Source organism: Drosophila takahashii, chromosome 2L (genome assembly GCF_030179915.1).
Source record: "Drosophila takahashii strain IR98-3 E-12201 chromosome 2L, DtakHiC1v2, whole genome shotgun sequence".
In the NCBI taxonomy this organism is placed as follows: domain Eukaryota; kingdom Metazoa; phylum Arthropoda; class Insecta; order Diptera; family Drosophilidae; genus Drosophila; species Drosophila takahashii.
The window spans coordinates 19,965,749-19,986,504 of NC_091678.1; the positions used below are offsets into that span (position 1 = coordinate 19,965,749).

Genomic DNA, 20,756 nt, shown 5'->3' on the forward strand with positions numbered 1-20,756 from the left:
TTTGTTGGGGGGTGGAAGAGGAATTATAGACTCAACTCTAAATGATCTTTGAATTTCAGACACTCACAGCGCACCTTTGTCCAGTAACGACCGCAGTCGCAAAGTTTGTTGCATTTTGCATTTGTATTTCGTGAAAATTGAGAGCGCTTGGCAACAGCAAGTCAACATAAACGAAAATCAACTGCACCGGGTCTATAAATGTGTGTATATGGGCATATAGACATGTATTGGCGATAAAACTGACCCACTTTTGGAACTGCAATGCACGTACAAACAAAAACAGCGGGCAGCTCGAACGACAATTGCAACTTAAACTAAAGGCTATCTCGTACTCGGTCGTCTGGGTGCGAAAAACAAAAAAAAATATAAATAAAATGTTGAACGTCTGGTCCGGTCGAGAGTGTTTAGCTTGGATTTTAGAAGGGGCAAGAGACGAAACTCGTTTCAACCTAGCACAACAAGGCTCTCGGCGTTGCAAACAAAAATCTCTTACACAAAAACGCCCGAACTTCACACCCGATTGCAAAACACCCACGGGGATTCAGCCTTGAAGGTTGCTGAAACACAAAGTTCGATTCGGGGGAACTTAGCTCGCATGAACTCTAATTGCAGTGAAATTTTCTCGCTAAATTGTGGCATTTGTGAGTCATTAGGCGGATTGGGTGAGTTGGGGTGGAAGGGTGAGCTCATCGCCGTTTGGGAAATGCTAGCTCATTGCCTTATTACCTTTCTCTGTGCTACTACCTTCCCCCCTTAATTTCCCACCGTTTTTCGTTCTTGCATTTCGCGTGAATTGAAAGTCGCCGACCTCGACGGATGGGGGAATACAAAACAAAAGGCCAGAATCGAATTTCTTCGAGTTCTAAAGAAATCTTCTCTGTTGAATTCGTGTAAAACGTTTCCACAACATATTATGCATTACAATAGCGCAGAGATCATTATCCGGGCATTGTGATACTGCACGCTGTGACGCAATTTGAGTCTGAATACATGACGTCAGCACGGTGGCTGTGACAAAGTCCAGTGCATGACATTTAATGTGTTCTAATAGCAGTGATGCAACAGTTAGTACTAGTTTGATTTTAATTTTTTTGTGGCATATAAAGTCCCAAATTATCGGTTTTAAAACGTATGTAATTACAGATCGATAACACTATGCAGCATCAAAAATGAACCTCGATGAATGCTATATTTTTGGATTCGTTACGAATTCCCAAGTTAAACGTTTTCCTAACGCAGAGAGAGCCTCTGAGAGCTCCGCAAAGTTGGCCAATTTCAGCATTTTTCGAACTTTGAGGTCCTTCTGCTAAGAATCCTTGCGTCGGGGAACTTTTTGGAAAACGCAGTTTAACTTGGGAATTCGTAACGAATCCAAAAATATAGCATCCATCGAGGTAAATTTAAAAAGCACTAAAAATGCTGCACAGTGTAATTATCGGCAAAAACCAAACAAATATTAATATATAATAGTATTATCTGAAGATATGTACTTATAAAAGTTTCGATTATCAACCGATAACTATCGATTAATAAATTATTGTACAACAATCGCTTATAAAATTAAATTGCGTTTATATTTAGTTACCCTTTTTAGACACTTTATAATGTACTCACCAACCAATTAAGGTCAAGTAGTACTTTTCAGGTCAACCGACTCTAGATTTTTTACTTTCGATTGTTTTTCGTGCATTGTCTTGGGTCACGAGTCCATCACCAGAACTATAGTAATAAACTATAGACCAGACTAGATCGTCTGATAGACACGCAGCGCCAACGGCGACTCAGCGGGAGCCTTTGCTGCAGTGCCACGTCTAATTAGCCCGAACCGTTTGGGCTTAGAAAGAAAAAAACGACCGACCGACCGACTAACTGACTGACCGACCCACAATACAGTATCGATTTCTGACGTCAATTGTTTAAAAATTGCGGTGCTGTGCATTGTCAATGCAATTAGACTGACTGGGCGATAGATCAAGATACAGCCAGAGATGGATAATGATAACTTGTAACTACTTGAGCATTGGTTATGGATACTTGGACAGACCCGTAAATGAATCGTTTCGGACAACTGTGATTCCAGCGCCATTGGGATCATGTAAGATATCAGGTAAAAAAGACCTCCGAAAGGCACGTGGCCAGAACACGCTTTTGTGTGCCAGAGATAAACAGCCTGAAGCCCGAAGTCTGAAACGAGGGATCGATATTTACCCATCCTATAGATGCCTTTCTGGTAACTTTTGTGCCTATGTTATGCAACCAACCATCATCGTTTTTTCCCCATAACCAATTGTCTGCTATTTCTTATCGCCTGATGTCTGGCTGTCGAGGAAAAGTAAATTATTTAACACTATTCTATAGGCTTGTTTTCTCACTTCGTCTTAGCTAAGAAACTCCCCACACTTGCACAAATACGAGAGCCCGCTCGATGTCGGTAAAACCCAACACAACCCGACCAGGCCAATGTGTTTATTATTTTATTTTTATCTTATCTGTCATGCTTTTTATGGTCTTGTTTATGAGTTCTGCATTTTGTTTTTCACTAAAGTCAAAGAATAAAGTCATCCAGCCAGGGGCTCGACAAAAGTCAAGCCTTTCGATCCGCATATCGGGCGAAATAAAGCTTCATAAATGTCATTAACTCATTAAGTTGTCTTAGCAAATCAACTTATCACCGTTATCTTGTTGTTTTTCACAACTTTTTCTTCGACCATTGAGAGTGGTTAGGAAATTTTGGGTGTTTATGATTTCCGAATTGCGAAGAATCGAAAGCTGCCTGGGGAAATGGGTTTTTATTGGGCTTTATAAATATTTTTAAAGAGAAATTACAAAAAACAAACGGGTTTTGACCTATTAAATTGTCAATAAATTCAGTCAAACCTTCATCGCGCATTATCATAAACAATAACCCATCAAGGTTTTGCTTACATCTCTTACCTTGACTAAAATCTACTCTAGCATTTGCAGCTGGCTGATAAGTTTATTATATTTTCCTCTGCGTTTATTGTTTTGCGCCAGTTCAAATCAATTATTAAATATTAGTATAACCTAAAAACCTTATCGCTAGACTCGGAATGAAAAGAAATACTTAATCATTGGCGCTAACATTTCTATTGTGTTTGTTTCTATTTGAAGAAAACTTGTTTTCATCACCGATTGGCAGTGATATGAAGAGGGAAGAGAGATTACCACAGAAATTGGAGCGTGTGAGTGGCTGTCAAGTATTCCCTATAGACTATATAGGCTAGAGATTGTACTTTATGGAGCTGGCGTCGATCGCCTGTTGTGGGACCTATCATCATTTAAATTTGCTTCCATATAAGGCGAGCAGAAAAATAAAACCAAGAAATGCGCAAAAGAACGAAAATCAGTGACGTCACTTGACTTGATTGATAAGTGATAAAGGGAAAATAAACAAAAAACGATTGTTTAAGGAAGCAAAACACTTCCGCCGTCTCATTTGTTATTTGATGTATGTACTTCGCATTTGTAAAACAGGAAAAGACTGTCGCAAAGAGACTGCTGCAAATAAATTACATTTTATTTTATTTGACGCGCCTTTGTTGGGCGCGTAGGCCACAAAAATGACTAAAAAATTCATCTCCTTCTTCTGACTCAGCTAATACGCCACAATCCGCAAAATCCGCAGTCCGTAATCCGCAATCTGTGTGCTCATGTCCACTACGTGACAACTGAACCGAACGGAATGAGTTTATATACTATGATACCATGATATGTATACGAAAGCAGATCAAGAAATGGGAAGTGTCCTAAATTATGAATGATATGCGACATCTGCCAGGGGTTAGAGAACTTTCGTGAATAAAATTGAGGCTACACCTGGTGGGAAATGTAATCGACCATCATGATATGAGTGTCTGAAATAGATCATGTGAGTAAAAATAAACTTGTTTCTAATAACAATAATCATTTGCAGACTTTCAAAGTGAAAAAGATATCAAAAGACGGAGATTTGTCTAGCAATGTGTCACAAAAAAAACCATACAAAGGCGGCCCCAAAGCCAATTTCATTTCGGTGGTGATTGAGTTGAGTAATTTCAATAATTATCTCAATGCAAACACAATCGCTGTATTCTTATATTTTTTCACATTTTTGACTTTATTTGCTCTTGAATTGGCAAACAATTTATGGCATATTTGAAGTGTGGCATTTGCTGGCGGTTGTGAGATAAGCAGAAAAAACAGTCTGCCATTTTGTAAACAAGACAAAAGCCTGATAAGCGCCGTTGGGAAGGGAGCTCATAAAAATATCAGCCCCAAAGTCTCGTATAAAATTTTATTTTATTTCTTTCCTCGCCAAGGTCAAAAGCAACAACAGAAATGAACGCAAAAAATTCTGAGGCAAACAAGAGTTAAAAAAGGGGGGTTGGTTTTACAATATGCACGAAAGAAATGTACACGCTTGGGGAAAATACTTTCACAAAGTGAAAAAAGAGGGAAAACATTTCTAGATGGATAGAAAGGAATTTAAAAAAGAAAAAGAAGAGAATCGAATCGAAATTAAATGCGTCGGCCCAAAGAAAGTGGGGAGAGCAATTCAATTGACCCAAATGACCATTATGGGTGGCAAGTTGCAACTGCAACAGAGGCGCAGGCACTGTCTCTCAATTGGATTTCGTGGAAAAGGAAAAGTTGATTGACTTTAAATGAGGCACAAATCGAACAACATGCAGCAGACAGTTGCCACAACGCAAAACGTGTCATCAAGTTCCGCTTGGAATTTTCTATTAACTCCGTTACTTGGTATAATAAAAATGCAATCGTGATGATATATTGAAAGAGCAAAATTAATTGGGTTTTCCCAAAGCATTTCAAAATTGCATGCGATTCATAGATGTATGGTTTTTTCTTTTTATTATCTATCTTTATTAGTTTATTAACAAATAAAAGGAAAAGGGGCTTGAAATTTTTTAAATTAAAGATTGCCTTATCGATTTCTAATAGCAAATAATTCAAACCTTTGTCCTATTAGGGTTAGCAACAAAAAAATGTTAGTTAAAATCATTGAAACTTTTATTTCGACTGATTGCGAAAGCGATTACAAGCTCGATTAGATTGCCTCACTTAAGAGCAATTCGATTGTTCTTTGTGTCGCGCCGTAAACCATGAATATCAATGCTTTTCCATTCATAACTCTCGATACAGTTCATTTCAGTTCATTGAAAAAGACTCAAAACCAATTGTCATCTTCTTGGGATTGTTCATTGTTTTGAGAGTCTTGTGTACTGTCTTTTAATTCTGTCTAAATATAGAATCCTCCATTGAAATGCATGCCAACTGAGTATGTACAAAGCAAATTCAATTCAATTGAACTAAATTTGTACTTCATGCCCGTCGTCCATAGCCGAGAATGAAGAAGGAGGGCCACTTGATTGAATTGTATCATTTTTTGTGAGCAAAGGCGCCCCACTCGAACATGTTTTTCGATGGGCTTTTCGTATTTCTTGTATCTATTTATGGATTCCTGAGACTTGAGACCTTGCCTAATCGAGATTAAGAATGGCCCATCAAGAGTTCGCATCATTTGTCTTAAAAAACAACGACTGTTTTCACGGTCAAAAGTTCAAAATCGCTCAAGATTCAGCCCATGAAGTCTTTTCGATTTTTTATTTTCGCGTGATAAGAATTTTTTATGACAATTATTGCGCCCATTATAAAGATTAACGATTTCATGTTATTTCGAAGTCTTATCAATTTGGCGCTCGCCATTTTTTCTGTCTGCTGTGATAAATTTATGAGTTGATGGTCGTATTTATATATACAATCCCGATAAAACAATTAAAAATTAAATTAAATTTGAACTTACCATTGCCTGTTCGATTTTGTTATCAATCGCAACTGCACTTGTTCCAGATGCACTGAAATAAACGAGTAAATAGTTAGAGTGTTAAAAAATGAAATCATATTTCTATTTTACTTAATCTAAAAGAGCTTAGCCTTCTTCAACAGTTTAATTGCCCCATCATCATCTAACCAGTCTCATCCAAAGTCTCAATTAAAAACAAATCAAATACCTATTTTTTAGTTGCCATTTTGAATGCCTAAAAACTTTTGCTGAAGACCTTCGAATGGAAGTTATTTTTGGCGATCCGACCTTGCTGATGACAGCCGCAAATTGAGGTCAGTCTGACAATAAAACTTCCTCGACTTCGCAAAAAAAACTCCGAATAAAACGCAAATCTCCCCATCTAATTGCAATGCCAAATGAGCAATTAAATTGTCATAAGACCAAAGTGAAAGATGAATGGTATGAAAAGTGTTCAGACTTTTTGATTGAATTTAAATCCGATATAATGAATTTTATGCAACCAAATCGGGTTTTCCCTGTTCAATCAACAACAGTTTGGCATATTTCTTTAATTGTTGAGTGCAAGCAAAAGTGCAAATTATTGCATTGCTCATTCGATCGCTTGACAAACAATTATGTAACTCTTAGGAAAACTAGAAAAAGCACAGCAAACTGCATAGTTCAATTCACCTTTTATAAAAATTACCTTTAATAAAAATCAAGAACAATACATTTAGTTTTATACACTTTTATTCTTACAATTTTGTTTTCTAATTTCTTTATCATGATTTTGAGCTTAAACAAGAATCTTAAAAGTTGGTTTTGGTGTAGGTAATACGCCTTTTAAACATGAATTTCCAATAGGCCATTCAAATTGTCTTTCCATTTTACTTAATGTAAACTGTAAAAGCTTTTTATTTGGGTTCATGTCTTTATTGTGCTTATATATTTTTTTTTTTCTATATCTTATTCATTTTATCAAACGAAATGGATTCGATTTGTGGTTCAAAAATATTTGCTATACGCAATAATGTCTAATTATAGAAATGGCCTGATAATATGCAGTGGTGTGTCATCAAATTAGATGGCCATAAGATAGTTACACATAAGTGAAATAATCGAGTCATGACTCATTTAGAGGGTTGAGGTTTTGAGGTTGCCCACAACTTAAATGGCTTTTAGTAATGTAATTAAGTCATGCTGAAAACGGAAATTGACTTAGTTTCTCTTTTACATAATTTAGATTCAAAGCTGTTGAATTGTATTCTATAAAGAAATATAAATCAACAAAAATTAAAATAAAGAGAAGAACATGAAATGTGATAACAAAAACAACTTTCCTGTTTATATAAATTTTTCCATTTTTAAAAAGATTATTTTTTTGACTTCATTTTATCAACAAAGTAAGTAAAAAACCCACAATAATAAAGAAGACATCTTTATGATTAACACATTGCGTTGTTGATTCTTTTGCTGAAATGCCTTCCATTTAAATGCAATGGAATAATATCAATTCGGATGGATGTACGGGATGGATTTGCGGCGTGCAAAATAATTAAAGTCAGTGGAAGTCGGCTGGACAATAAAAAACGAGAGGAGGGGCAACCGCAGAACAGAATTACGAGAGTTTCGTTTTCGGAATCGGAAACAGAAACAGAAGGGGAAAACTTGTGATTTACCCCCTGAGTCAGCCGACAAGGACGAATGGCGGAAAGTTTCTTAACCTGTGAGAGAGAGAAGTCGGAGGAGTCAAGGGAACTTAGTTTACGACTTTCTATATCATCTCGCCTTGCCTGGGAAAAACAAGGCGGGAAAAAGTAAAAGTCTCGCCTTTGCATCCAGACGACGACGACCGAGTGCAATGACTCAACTCATGCCGTGACTTTTGTTCTCTTTCTTTGGGCTATGGGCACAAACAAAAGCCAGAAAAATAAAATAAAATAAAACAACATTTATTCGCCAATGTCATTTCGGACACCGGTCAATGGCGTCTTTATTGCTGTAGTTGTTGTTGCTGGGCTGGAAACGCGGAGTTTTTGGGGCGAAAATTCGCTTTTCGCATGGCCATTAATTTTAATTCATTCGATAATAAAATGGGAGAGCAATTTGAACAAATAACACACTTAATTATATTGAGGTGAATGGGAGTATAAGGTATAAATAGGATTCGGTTCGGTTGGGGAATTATAAAGTACTCATATAAATGAAATTGAGTGGCAACATTGAAGTGCTTATTAGCCAAATGTATTACTTTAAAATTTAAGTTTGTTTTTTTTTATAACAAAACATTTATTATTTTTAATTTTAAATAATAACTTTCAAACTATTAAAGGTGAAAATATAAATCCCGATGCTAATTTTGTAGTTTTGAAATACTCTGTAAAAATTAAAACAATCATGCACAGCTGGTGGCAGCATCATCATCATTAAAATAACGATTGTTGTTTTGGTTCGTTATCATCTCTCCGGGCGTTATCAGCATGAAGTCATAAAAATAATATTAGACCTGTCTAAAGCATGGGAGCACAGACAAACAAAAAAAATAAAGAGCAAGCGTAAGCACAAAAAAAAGGGAGAAGTATTCGACTGAGAGTGGGAAATAACACACAAAATCACGCGACGGACGAAGAATTAAAGCCACACATTATATGTACTTTATTTTCATTATACAAAAGCACCGAAAAAACGAACTACAAGAAATAAGCGGAGGGAGAAAAGTGCAAAGTTTATTAAGGTTCAAACGCCGCCATCGAGCGCTCGTAAAAATATCAGTGATGTCATTTATTTATTTACTTTTTCACTTCTGCTTTTTGTGCTAATTTAAAGATTATTTATTTATTTGGCATTCGGCATCTTGAGTGTGGTTTATGTTAAGCTTTAGTTTGGGCTTAAATTTACCCGGTCACGTGATCAGATGTTGTATATTACCTAAAGAGGAAAATATGTCAGTGACAAAAAAAATACTAAAATCAAAATAATGCAAAATAGACGAAAAATAAATGAATAAGGAAGGTACAACTTTTTTTTACCAGCACCTAAACATATCGAGCTTGCCGAAAGCTTTGAAATAAAATGAAGAATGGTTAAGTTAATGAAATGTGTTTTTTAAGTCCAATAACATTTGTATTTTAATTTAGGCTTATCGATTAGTTGGTTTCTTTCTATTTTGCAGTTAGCGCCCCTGACTGGCAATTGAGAAAGTCGAATGGCGTGCCGCCAATGAGTCGTTTCGAATCCAATCGAATCAATCTGAATAAGCGCATTATCTGTGAATGAGACTCTGGCCAAGTGCCAGGTTAATCCCTTGATGAATGTCGCTGCTCTTTGGCATTTTCTCCCCGTCTATTTTCATTCAAAATATCAAGATTCGACAACAACTTTTTGTGGGACTCACACGACTCGAAACTGTTTTGCGCATTTCCGAAATTTTAAACTTGCGGATGCCGACTCTGCGATTCTCCCTAAAAAAAAATACAAATTGCTCGCCCAGCAAATGCCTTCCGCTGACTCCGCAAAATTGAAGAATGCATAGTAAAAACAGATATCGAAATTGTTGTCAGGCAGGCGGCAATGCTGATGTAAGCAAAAAGAGAACTTGGCATACATATTCATGCCATCTTCGCTATTCCCAATCCGTCGAATGATTTCCCGTCACTCTGGCATGGCATTTTGTGAAGTGTTTATTTGCATTTGAGGGTCTCAAGAGCCGGGAACGATGACACCGAGTTTACGACTCCAGGAAGTTGGCGAACGAAAACAAAACACATCGTAAAAATTGTTCAGCAAAATAGGAACAATAAACGATCGGAAAACGGGAAGTGAATTTAAAGCAAAGTTTTAAACGCAAAAGCAGCAATTAGAGTACAAGGTGTATATTATTTCATAATCTTTTGAATATATTTGATGTGATCTGATATATCTGATAGGTACCAAATATTGATTATTGAAATTAAATTTAAAGTTAAAAATATAATTTCCTAATATAAATAACAAAAAATAATTTTGTCAAAAAGCAAACCAAACGCAACAATAGCGTCCACTATAAAAATAAAATCATAAAAATATCCAGTCTAAATAATAAGAGAGGAATGTAAGAAAAGGAATAAATTGCCCCTGACCCAAATAAAACTGAAATGAAATATGTGTCTATATATAGAAACGGCAAAAAGGGTTCAAAAGAAATAAACAGGCGGAATAAAAACTGCCGAGGAGAGTTGAAAAGTAAACTGGTGTGGTCCAAGACCAAGACCGGTTCATTTTTAGCGCCTTATTGTATTATTTCCTGGATTTTCCCCGCCCATGCTAACGCAGCTTTGCAACAAGTTGCCTAACTGGACGTAACGGACAAAAACAAAATGAGGTCAGCGCAAAAAATAGTATTTTATCCAACTAACGATGCGTTGGCCCGTTTTCCCGATGATGTAAGGCTCCCCATAGACAGGAAGCGGCCACACTAACCTGTCTTTTACATATAATTTGATTATTCGGTACGGACGGTATGAAGTAGATTTGTCATGAGATCTACCAATCAAAATCATTCCGCGGATTAATGTCTTAAATGTCAAATTAAAAATTTAAGAAATCCATTTAAATTTAAGCCCCTTATCCCAGTAAAACAAAAATATATCTACCAAATCAACCATTTATAATAACTTATACAACACAAACTCAATTTACCAATATAATTAGAGCGAATGGCGCCCGCCGACTTATCCAACCGATAAATATTTTTGTATGCTTATAAAATCAACACAACAGACCATCGATATTTATTCTCGCCATCTACAACTTAGCACCTTGAAGTAAATTTGCCATCGGATGTGCCTTACTTAGATATCTGATAGAAGATCAAAAACCCAGCTGCGTTGCCATGCACGGGATATAATATAGGACCCATTATGGATCATCATGATGTCTGGGTTCCGCTAATTGGTTTCCTAAGCGTAGAATCACATCACCAATGTGTCGGAAGTATATATTTTTGCCCTCTATTTATAGCCACCTGCTCAATTGTCGTTTGCTCAGTTGTCTGAAGTTTTGTTTATTTTTTTTTCTACTAGTTCACACAAATTTGCGTAAATTAGGTGCAACCAATTTGACAGTTTACTATAAGCAGTCATCTTAAATTAGTCATCGTTTGGTTTGTCAATCGTCAGGTAACGATTCATAACCATGAGATTAAGTCTTATAAATACGAGAACTGATGCCTTTTTAACGTCAAAGCTCAGCTGAAAACAAAAAGTTAAAAGAAAGATCATTGCCCCCAAACTTCCTTAAATACAGTCATTAGTTAAAATATCCATTAATACTACCTGTTAAACTGTAAGCAGTTACTAAAAATGAATCGTATATAATCTTTACACACTTAAAAATACCAAGCTCAAAATAAAGCTTACTTTAATTAGGTCTATATAATCTTAAAAAAAAAAGAAAACAGCAGTATCTAGGAGCTAAACAAAAATAGCCACAACCCATATAAACAGATTCATAAAATGTTCCACCTAGTCGCTTACTTAACCAAACTCGCCAGCTAAATCCAGTCTGAAAACAATTTTATCTTAAAGATAATAACTTTTGTCAACAAGTATGTAGAGAGCTACTGTGTTTCCACTGAGATCCCTAGCCAAATATGCGGCTTTTATCTTGGGATGACCTCTTCATCAGTTTGTTATCAGCTTGGACAATAACCCCATACCTTATCTACCTAACCAATGCTTGTTTTCCCACAGGTAAGCAGGATTTATTTTTAGAACAGGTTGCACATCTTTTAGAAATAATGTAATTCAATTAAATACTTTTCATATTATAGATTTTTTTCCTTGGAAAACCCAGAATTTTCCTGGATAAACTGGGGATTCATCGTATACTCACTCTGGCAGAAAGTAATCAATGTATTTCATAACGACTTCGCGAACAGGGTCCTGTTGCTTGCCCGAAATACTTGGATACATATCGAAATCCATTTTGCTGACGGTATTGTTATTATTGTTGTTATTGCTGCCGGTTTCGGTTTTCATTATCGTCAATACGATAGTTGTATGCGATTTTTCCACCGAATTTTCTTTAAAGTTGGAAGAACTTTATGTTTTAAATGCCCAGCAATGATATGTATAAAATTTGATTGGAGATTTGGTTTTTCTTCCCCCGATTGTTTAATTTGACAAATTTGTTTGGGGAGGTCGCAGCTGCTTTTTCTTATTAGATATACACACACACTGTTGGGAGAGCGGCGGCCGGAATTGGTATTGGTTTTAGTGTATGTGCTTAAACAGTTAATTGCGTTCTCTTTTTACCAGCTTCCCTTTTAATGAGTTTCACTTGCAATTATACATGTATTTTAGGTGTTCGTTTTTTGTAGGCCTTTTTTATGTTTTAACACACCAAACAAACAAAAACAACGAACTGGGGAGCTCTTTTATTTGTGTGCTCGAGAGAGAATGGTTAAATGCGAGAGTGTCTCTCGCTCTCTTTTTGCTGAATGCGTTTCTTATTCAGCAACTCCGTCTCTCGCGCTCTCTGCTTTCTCTTGGACTCTCTCTCAATGAGTGAAAATTTTAAAAATGCGCGCGAGACGTTTTTCGCCGTTTTCTTCTCGAGATTTGAATATTAAATGTCTGGCGAACTTTTGGCAATTGTTTAGGCTGCCTTTGTAAACAATTTCGCCAGCTTTTGTTCCTTTTCTGCGGTGCAAATCCACCCTCTCTCTCTCTCTTTCTTTTACACAGATTGCAACACAAGGGCACAGACAAAAATAAGTATTTTTCACACAATTAACAACAATCGAGCAACGGAATAAAATAAAAAGCCCAAGCGACTAAGCGATTCGAAGTTTTAACTTCTAGGCGATTTTCGTGTTTGAATGGAAAGAGCTGCTCAGCAACTGAAAATGTTGACGTCGCTGCTTCGCGTCGCAGTCGCTGCTTTTGCCTCTGCCGCCACCGAGAGAGCCAAAAAGAGAGCTGAACGTGCAGCAGCAGCAACAACAACAGTTGTTACAACAGCTTTCTGGTGGTGGCTTTTGAAGTTTCGAAGTTGGTGGGAGAGCAAAAGAGAGAGGGAGTTCGAGTTCGGTAGCGGTGTTGTTTTTGCAAAAATGCAGAGCCACTGAGAGCACAACAAAGCAAAGCTTGGAAGCTAAAGTGGAGCTTGCCATAAAACGCCATTACTGCCAATTCTTAAAAAATAAAAATAAACGGCATTTAAATATGTACTGGTAATTACTGTACCATACACCCTTTATGTTAGTGTAAAGAAGCTTTACAAGTGCAAAGAATCTTTGACATTACTTTTTTAACTTTAAGTAATAAAAGTTCACCATCAATCCTATAAAATTAAAAAAAAAAATTTCAAATTGTAATTTGTAATTTGTTAGAATTATTAGCTGGTAGATCAGTATTTTGGACTGTCATGTTACTTTTTCTAGGCTATGTTGCCCTCGTAGATGATTACAATTGCAGCCACTTTTCATATAAAGGCTTCACTGTACATCTTGTCTCCGATCTTTGTTACGGAACCCTTTTTTCGGGAGAGATTCAATGCGATATTCCCATGGCCGCTCCACGTTTTCGCTGGGCTCGTGTTAAAGACAAACAAAAAAAATGCATGAAAAATAAACAAACAAGCGAAATAAACACAGAAAAACACGGAGGAAGCCGAAAAAAAACAGACAAACGAATCTTTCCAATCAGTTAATTTATGAGAGACGAGAGAGAGAGCGCCATGTCCAACACCCACACACACACACTACACACATGGACGGTTAAAAAGCAACATGGCTGCTTTTGAAAGCTTTTTAGCTGAATTCCAGATACAGAGAGCCATATCCGCGGGAGAGAAACCATACAACAGCGGTTTTGTCAGCAGAGAGGGAGCACGAATGGGAGAGAGCGAGTGGTGTAACGGCAAAAGAACTTTTGAAATCCAGTGAAGCGATGCAGCAGCAGCATCAGCGTCGGAAAGAGACAGCAAGAGACTCTCCACGCCACTTGACTATGACAAGTTGCCACGTTGAAGGCTCAATAACCCGTGTGCTAACTGTAGATTTGTTGGCCACCAACCAACCAACCCACCAGCCCATTAACCCACCTATCCACCAAACCCACCACCCACAATGAGAAAAAGTGTTTTCCATACATATTCGATTATTTTCTCACGCTGTTGCTTTCTGAAATATTAAAGATATTATGTGGCTGCATGTTTTCGAGTCAGCTGATTTTATTTCGCCGAATTGTGGGTGATTGTGGGTGGTTACTTTCGATGTGGATACGTTTTTCAGGAATCTGGTGTACATAAAATACTTACAATGTAAGTTTTACATATATTTGTACTTTTAACTCGTCTTTTCTGTAATCTTACTGCGATATTTTGATCCCCTCTTGATGAATTCATAATTTCATAAAATATTTATAAAAAGTTATTTAAGAAAAAAATAACTATAAAACAGATTTTGAGAAAACCTAACAAAATTTAATTAATATGTTGCTAAATCGACATTACACGGTTATGCATTGTGGAGTAATGCAGATGTTACCATAACTTTACGAAATTTATCAAAGAATTTAGAATTTTCTGTTTTAAAAGCTTACCACTTCCGTGGTATAAGAAATTATTCATTTTTTCATTCAAACTCACCTGCAAAAGAAGAGAAATGTAACATTAATAAATTGTGTAAGTCTCATTAAATCTTAATTTTATTTCCCCTGTTTCCGCCTGTTCACGCATTTAGATAATTATTTTACTCTTCCGCAATTTAACTACATTTTCTTGCCTTTTTTACTTTACGACTTTTGCAACACCCCAAAACTAAACCATTTCCAAATCGCATCGAAATGGCTGGAGAAAAGTTTGGTTGGTCACGCAATGAAAATGTAAAGTAAAGGAAAGAAAAGAGAAAGATATGTGCGTAACGATTGCGCAGAAAAATGCTGCGGATAAACAATTAATAACTTTAATCAACAAAAAAAAAATGTTATAATATAATTTATATTATAAACAAAAAGATCTGTGAGTTACTTTAAGCCTATCCTAAATTAATATCACCCCATTTACCTTGATTTCCGTAACCCCATTAATTGCGTTTAACAAGCGCGTTTCGCCCCGATGGAAACCAAGCAAAAAAAGTCTCAAAAATATGCGAATTGTTTGTGCAAATTATTTTTCGCCAGCTACAAAAAAAACTGCAAATAAATGTCAACAAAGGCAATATTTGGTATTCATAGCGCTGACAAAGGCGAGCGTGTGCCAAGCCCCTCCAACAAAAGTAAAAGACATAAAAATGTACTGCAAATGTAACCCAGCAAAACCGATAAAGTACTGGAACCTCGCTGCTAATGAGTGTTATTTTGGTGTGTGATTTTATTGGGTGGTAAACAGCTGGGTGACTGTTGGTTTTTCGCACAAAACAACATCGTTGTATTGTGGATCGCGGCGCCACGCCCCAACAATTAGCAAAGGCCCCGGCCATTATCGAAAAGCCCAAGAGATCTGCCAGTGGGCAACATGTTGCTAGCCGGATTTAGTTTGGTCAGCCTCAGCAAAAACAACAATTGTGTAACATAAAACAGTGTCTCTAATAACTGTGAACACTGTGGCAAACGGAGAGACAAACCCACAATAAGATAGATGGATATTTCCAGGCATTGTCTTGTTGTTGTTGTTATGAAACCCAAGACAGCCAACAACCAACGACGAATGAACAACCCATGAGACATATAACAACATTTAATCGCTTGGCTTGAGGCGCCGCAGTTTCAGCCGCATCTTTTTATACCCTCTTTGGGAGGCCTATAGACTTTCATTGGTAATTAAGATAACTAAACAAATATATTTTGGAACTAAAAATAGCTACACCTGTATATATTAAAAATCTTTGAGTTAAAAAATTTAATTTTTAAAGTTACTATATAGTGACTTTAAATTAGGAAAAAAAACTTTTATGAAACGATGATCCCTTTCATATTACGTCGTTCAATTTTGACTTGATATGCAGCATGTATAAATACTAGAAAATTTAGTAGCATATCGATTTGATTCCGGAGCGTTTTTTTTTGTCTCTGCTTTTGTATATTTTCGAAAACTTAAAATGGTTTTCAGATATGAAAACTGACTGAGAATATTCTTATATCTGGGTACTTAAATAATTCTTCTTAAAATACTTCTTCAAGTATTTTTACCATATTTAATTAGAAAAAAAGAGTATTTGAAGGCCTCTTTCAAGGAGTTTTATTTTGTTTTGTACATTGAAAATCGTGAGCTTGGCTTGGCGTTTTTTGTTACTTTCATTTTCAGAGTTTTCCAGGCAATGGCAATTTAATGCCAGGCTGCAAGTCATTAGGTGGCGCCTGCACCTTTGACCCGGCGAAAACCTGCCCCCTCAACTAAAGACCGTTGAAAAGCGAAAGGCGAACTCACGTCAAGTTCAACCTTTGACCTCAGCTCTCTGCGGCGCTTGTGGCTGTGTGGGTGGGTGGTGAGTGTTAAAACCAACAACAACAAAAACAAGTTGAACACTGATTAACCACTTGAATGTTTTCCTCTCTAATTTCCACTTGACATGTCAATCGAACATTAATTCGAGTTGAGTGTCAGGCTGCGGCTGCAGTCATTAATGAAAATAAAATATTATTGCGTATTTTAAGAGGGAACAGCAAACCAAATTTGATTATTATAATAATTAGTGCTTGGCTTAACTTAATGTACTTTACATTTAATATGGTCTTTTATTTAAATTTCCTTTTTAGCATTTTAATTGAGAATTTTCCTCGTTGCCTCAAGAAAATTTCGCTCACTAAATTCCAACACGCGTTTTAATTGAATTTGTATGCAAATCCGCGACAGCAACTTTATTATAAATTTAATAAAACAGAGAAAAAAGAGGCGAAAAGATGTTAAGGTTAACTTGTTGGCGGGCTTTTTGCCTTTCACTCACGCACTGCTGACGCAGTCGAGAGTCGTAAATTAAAAAGATAAATAAAGATGTTACTCATAAACACAAACAATAATGATACAGAAAAATAAAGGCAAAAACCGGCGACCAAAATAATTCCTTGTTAAAATGATTTTTGTAAATGCAATGAACAAGTTTATTAAAAATTATTTTAAGCAAATTTAGTGCTGTAATATCCAACATAAAATCCCCGAGGATCTGTCAACATTGCCATACTATTTCTAATTCCCTTTTTATCCACGGTATAACTTAATTATACTCACTGGGAGCAAATGTCCCATTAGCCAAACTCTTTCTCTTTCATCTTCTTCGGAAAAGTGCGTGTTTGCATGGATATCCAAATATAGACACTCGAAGTATTCATAAATCTTTCAACAATTTGTTTGTTTGATGGCTGGGTGGTTGACGTCATGTGTTCGTTTGTCGGCTGCGTTCACTGAACATTGAAATGTTTGCACTTTGCGTATTTATCTTTTAATTGAGTCATAAAATCAACGAAAAGCCGAAAAAGGGGCCACCATCGCCGGTCGAAAGATGAAAAGTGGAAATATTTACAGTCAAAATACGATCGGTTTGCGATTGGCAAAGAAAACTAAAATGACGTCGAAGAGTGGCGAGAAAAACCCAGAGACGAGACGGAACGACTCACCATAAAATTGACTCTTTGAACTCAGAAAAAGGTGGGTAAACCTAATCAAGTTGCAAGGTTGTTGTGGTCACACCTCAGCCTAAGTGGATTGATTTTCGATTTACAATTGAGACAGCCTGGCGGCAGTGGAATATACTATAGACGTATATATACTATCATCATCGTCATCGTTGAGACATGAGCTCGTGGCAAACTTTTTAGCGTTATTAAATCTATCTAGTATTTATGACTCTCGCTGGCGAACGAAACTTAACCGCAGCCAAGTAAACAAATCGCCAGGAAAGACACGTATAACCGGCACCACTTATATACCCCTGCTGCCTGCCCCTTAACTAACTATATAGCACTATCGCTTGACCGCCTATAGACTACTATCATTCATGTTTCACGTGCTAATCTTGTAAGTGGCGAGGAAAATATGGAAATGGAAACGTGTTTGTGCAATCAAATCAATCTTAAGTTGCGACCCAAGAAAATGCCACAGCTAAACGCGATTATGGGCTGCGAATTATCAATTCTAAGTCGTTTCAATTCCTCGTTCTTACTGCTGTCCAAGCAATGAACTACTGGCAAATAAATATTCTTTGTTACCTAAGTTCCAAACCGGTTCTTTGGACGTGACACCACCCACCGGGGTGATAACCTTTTTCTACTTTTTATGATAATCACATAGTGAATTGGGGAAATATTAAATTTAATTGTGAATTCTTTTGGTATTGATTAATAGGTTTAACCCTTAAATCTTTTAAAAAGAAACAAATAAATATTTTTTTCAACTTGGATGCGAACCTTTTTATAAGCCAATGATGCCACTCACAACTAAAATTCACTAATACAATTTATATAATAAAGAACATTTATAGACAATTGAGTTCAATGATTCGTTTTATTTACAAAACCACAATTTCAAATATTAATAGTATTATCTAACCTTATTGATTCTTAAATACAATACAGAACTGTGAACAAATGGCAGTACAGTTAAAAATTTAAAATGTCAATTTGGAAATTAGGCCTGAAAATTTAAACTTTTATGGTTGAAAATAAAAATTACACTTAATGGACTTTCAGGTTTCGTGAATTTAAGTTGTAGCACTACTAATTGATTCATAGTTGAAGAAATCTCTCAATTAGTTTGCACACAACTTGGCACACCATTTTCCCCTCTTAATTTCTTACAACCACGAAATATTTTGGCGAAAACAAAATTCCATTTCACACATTCGGCTAAACACCTGAAGGAAAATACGCGGTCGGGCGAAAACTCTTTTCATGGTCAATCTAATTTGCATGTGCGTTACTGAACATATGTACATCTATACACAAAGCTAAAGGTGTAAATATAGGAGGTAAAAATATAGACATCAGGCCTGTATTTTCTGGGTTTTAAACTTCATTAACAATTAAAAACTACAAAATAAAGGTTTAGGGCAACAAAATATATAAAATAAATATATTTAATAATAATAGATCATAAATTCTTTTTATAGATATACAGTTGAAGTATTTTTACAGCATTTGACCTTGAAAGTTCATGCTTTCATCCCAGCATGTGTAATTTTTATTATGTTATTTTCGCTTGAATTGAGAAAAGCACGTTGCTGTATGGAAAGCTGATTTTGTGGCGCCTCTTTTACCTTGAATTCAACATTTTCAACACCCTTCTGCTCTACCATCCGGAATCAGAGATTTATGCCTCCCCCACTGTTTTTGTTTATATTTTGCTAACATTTTGTTGTTTATATTCCTTTTTTTTGCCTTGCCCTCTTGTTGTTCACATTTTGTTCGCGTTAAGCGAAAATTTATTGAACATTATTCATTCACCTCCTGAAACGATTCGGCGAGGAAAGTCGGTATCCACACGTTTATAGACGGTACGGAAGATTAATTGTTGCACACTGTTTTGCATTTCGTTTAATTTATCATGATTTGACATTAAGACAATGTCAAGGTTAATACATTATCTCTTTTTGCGTATTGCTTTGTTCGATTGGTACTCGTAGAGTAAAAGGGTATATTGTATTCGTGCAAAAGTATGTAACAGGGAGAAGGAAGCGTTTCCGACCCCATAAAGTATATATATTCTTGATCAGGATCACTAGCCGAGTCGATCTAGCCATGTCCGTCTGTCCGTCTGTCCGTCTGTCTGTCCGTCTGTCCGTCTGTCTGTCTGTATGAACGCTGAGATCTCGGATCTCTGCATGCAGATTTTAGGAGTTCCTACGCAGCGCAAGTTTGTTTCAAAATGGTGCCACGCCCCTTCTAACGCCCACAATCGCTTATATACGATTTTAAAAACTTTAATATTTTGGAAAAGTAAAAATGCAGTTTTATTGTGTTTATCAATACCTATCGAAATGTAGAAGAAATTTTTCAAATCGGACCATTCGTTAAAAAGTTATGCGTGATCAAAGTTTTCAATCTATGTCTCCATCTCCCTCGCACTCCCTTTACCTGAGTAACGGGTATCTGATAGTCGGGGCACCCGCCTATAACGTTCTCTCTTGTTTTTTAATTAAAGATTGCCACCGGCAAGATAACTCTTCTTTTATTTTTTTAAATGCTATTTTTTAATTAATAATAATTAAAAAAGGTTTTAATAATTATACCCGTTACTCGTAGAGTAAAAGGGTATACTAGATTCGTGCAAAAGTATGTAACAGCTAGAAGGAAGCGTTTCCGACCCCATAAAGTATATATATTCTTGATCAGGGTCACTAGCCGAGTCGATCTAGCCATGTCCGTCTGTCCGTCTGTCCGTCTGTCCGTCTGTCTGTCCGTCTGTCCGTCTGTCTGTCTGTATGAACGCTGAGATCTCGGAAACTACAAAAGCTAGAAGGTTGAGATTTCCCACACATATTCTTTGGCTTCCTACGCAGCGCAAGTTTATTTTAGCCGAGCGCCACGCCCCCTCTAACGCCCACAATCGCCCACTAACGATTTTAAAATGGGTCCTGCGCCCACATCCTTAAAGATTTCCGATAAGTATAAATGCAATTTTGTTGTGTATGTTTATACCTATCGAAATGTAGAAGACACTTTTTAAATCGGACTATTCATTAAAAAGTTATACGCAATCAAAATTTCTATATCTATCTCCCTCGCACTCCCTTTAGCTGAGTTACGATTATTAGTCGGGACACCAACCCGACACAGCGTTCGCACTCCCTTTAGCTGAGTGACGGGTATTAGATAGTCGGGACACCAACCCGACTATAGCGTTCTCTCTTGTTTTAAACTAATTTCTCTTAAAAGTGTATTATACCTGCTTCTTTTCAATAATTCCCAAAGAGTATTGGACTTAGCTGTACTTCTTTCGTATTTTTTAACAAGACCATTTTTACTTTTCTCCCCCA

The 20,756-nt window shown here is 36.5% G+C and overlaps 1 protein-coding gene across 11 annotated transcripts in view; it reads right to left on the reverse strand.

The window, feature by feature from the left end:
- Positions 1-20,756, reverse strand: part of bun (TSC22 domain family member bunched) — a 104,217-nt gene that overhangs the window by 16,867 nt on the left and 66,594 nt on the right. For 10 of the 11 annotated variants that reach the window (XM_070211806.1, XM_017156585.3, XM_017156587.3 and 7 more), the window contains one exon: positions 5,825-5,876. In XM_070211806.1, coding sequence (XP_070067907.1) covers positions 5,825-5,876 — 52 coding nt within the window. Of the gene's footprint in view, positions 1-5,824; positions 5,877-11,677; positions 12,678-20,756 lie in introns of those variants that run through there. The other variant, XM_017156598.3, reaches the window with a different exon arrangement.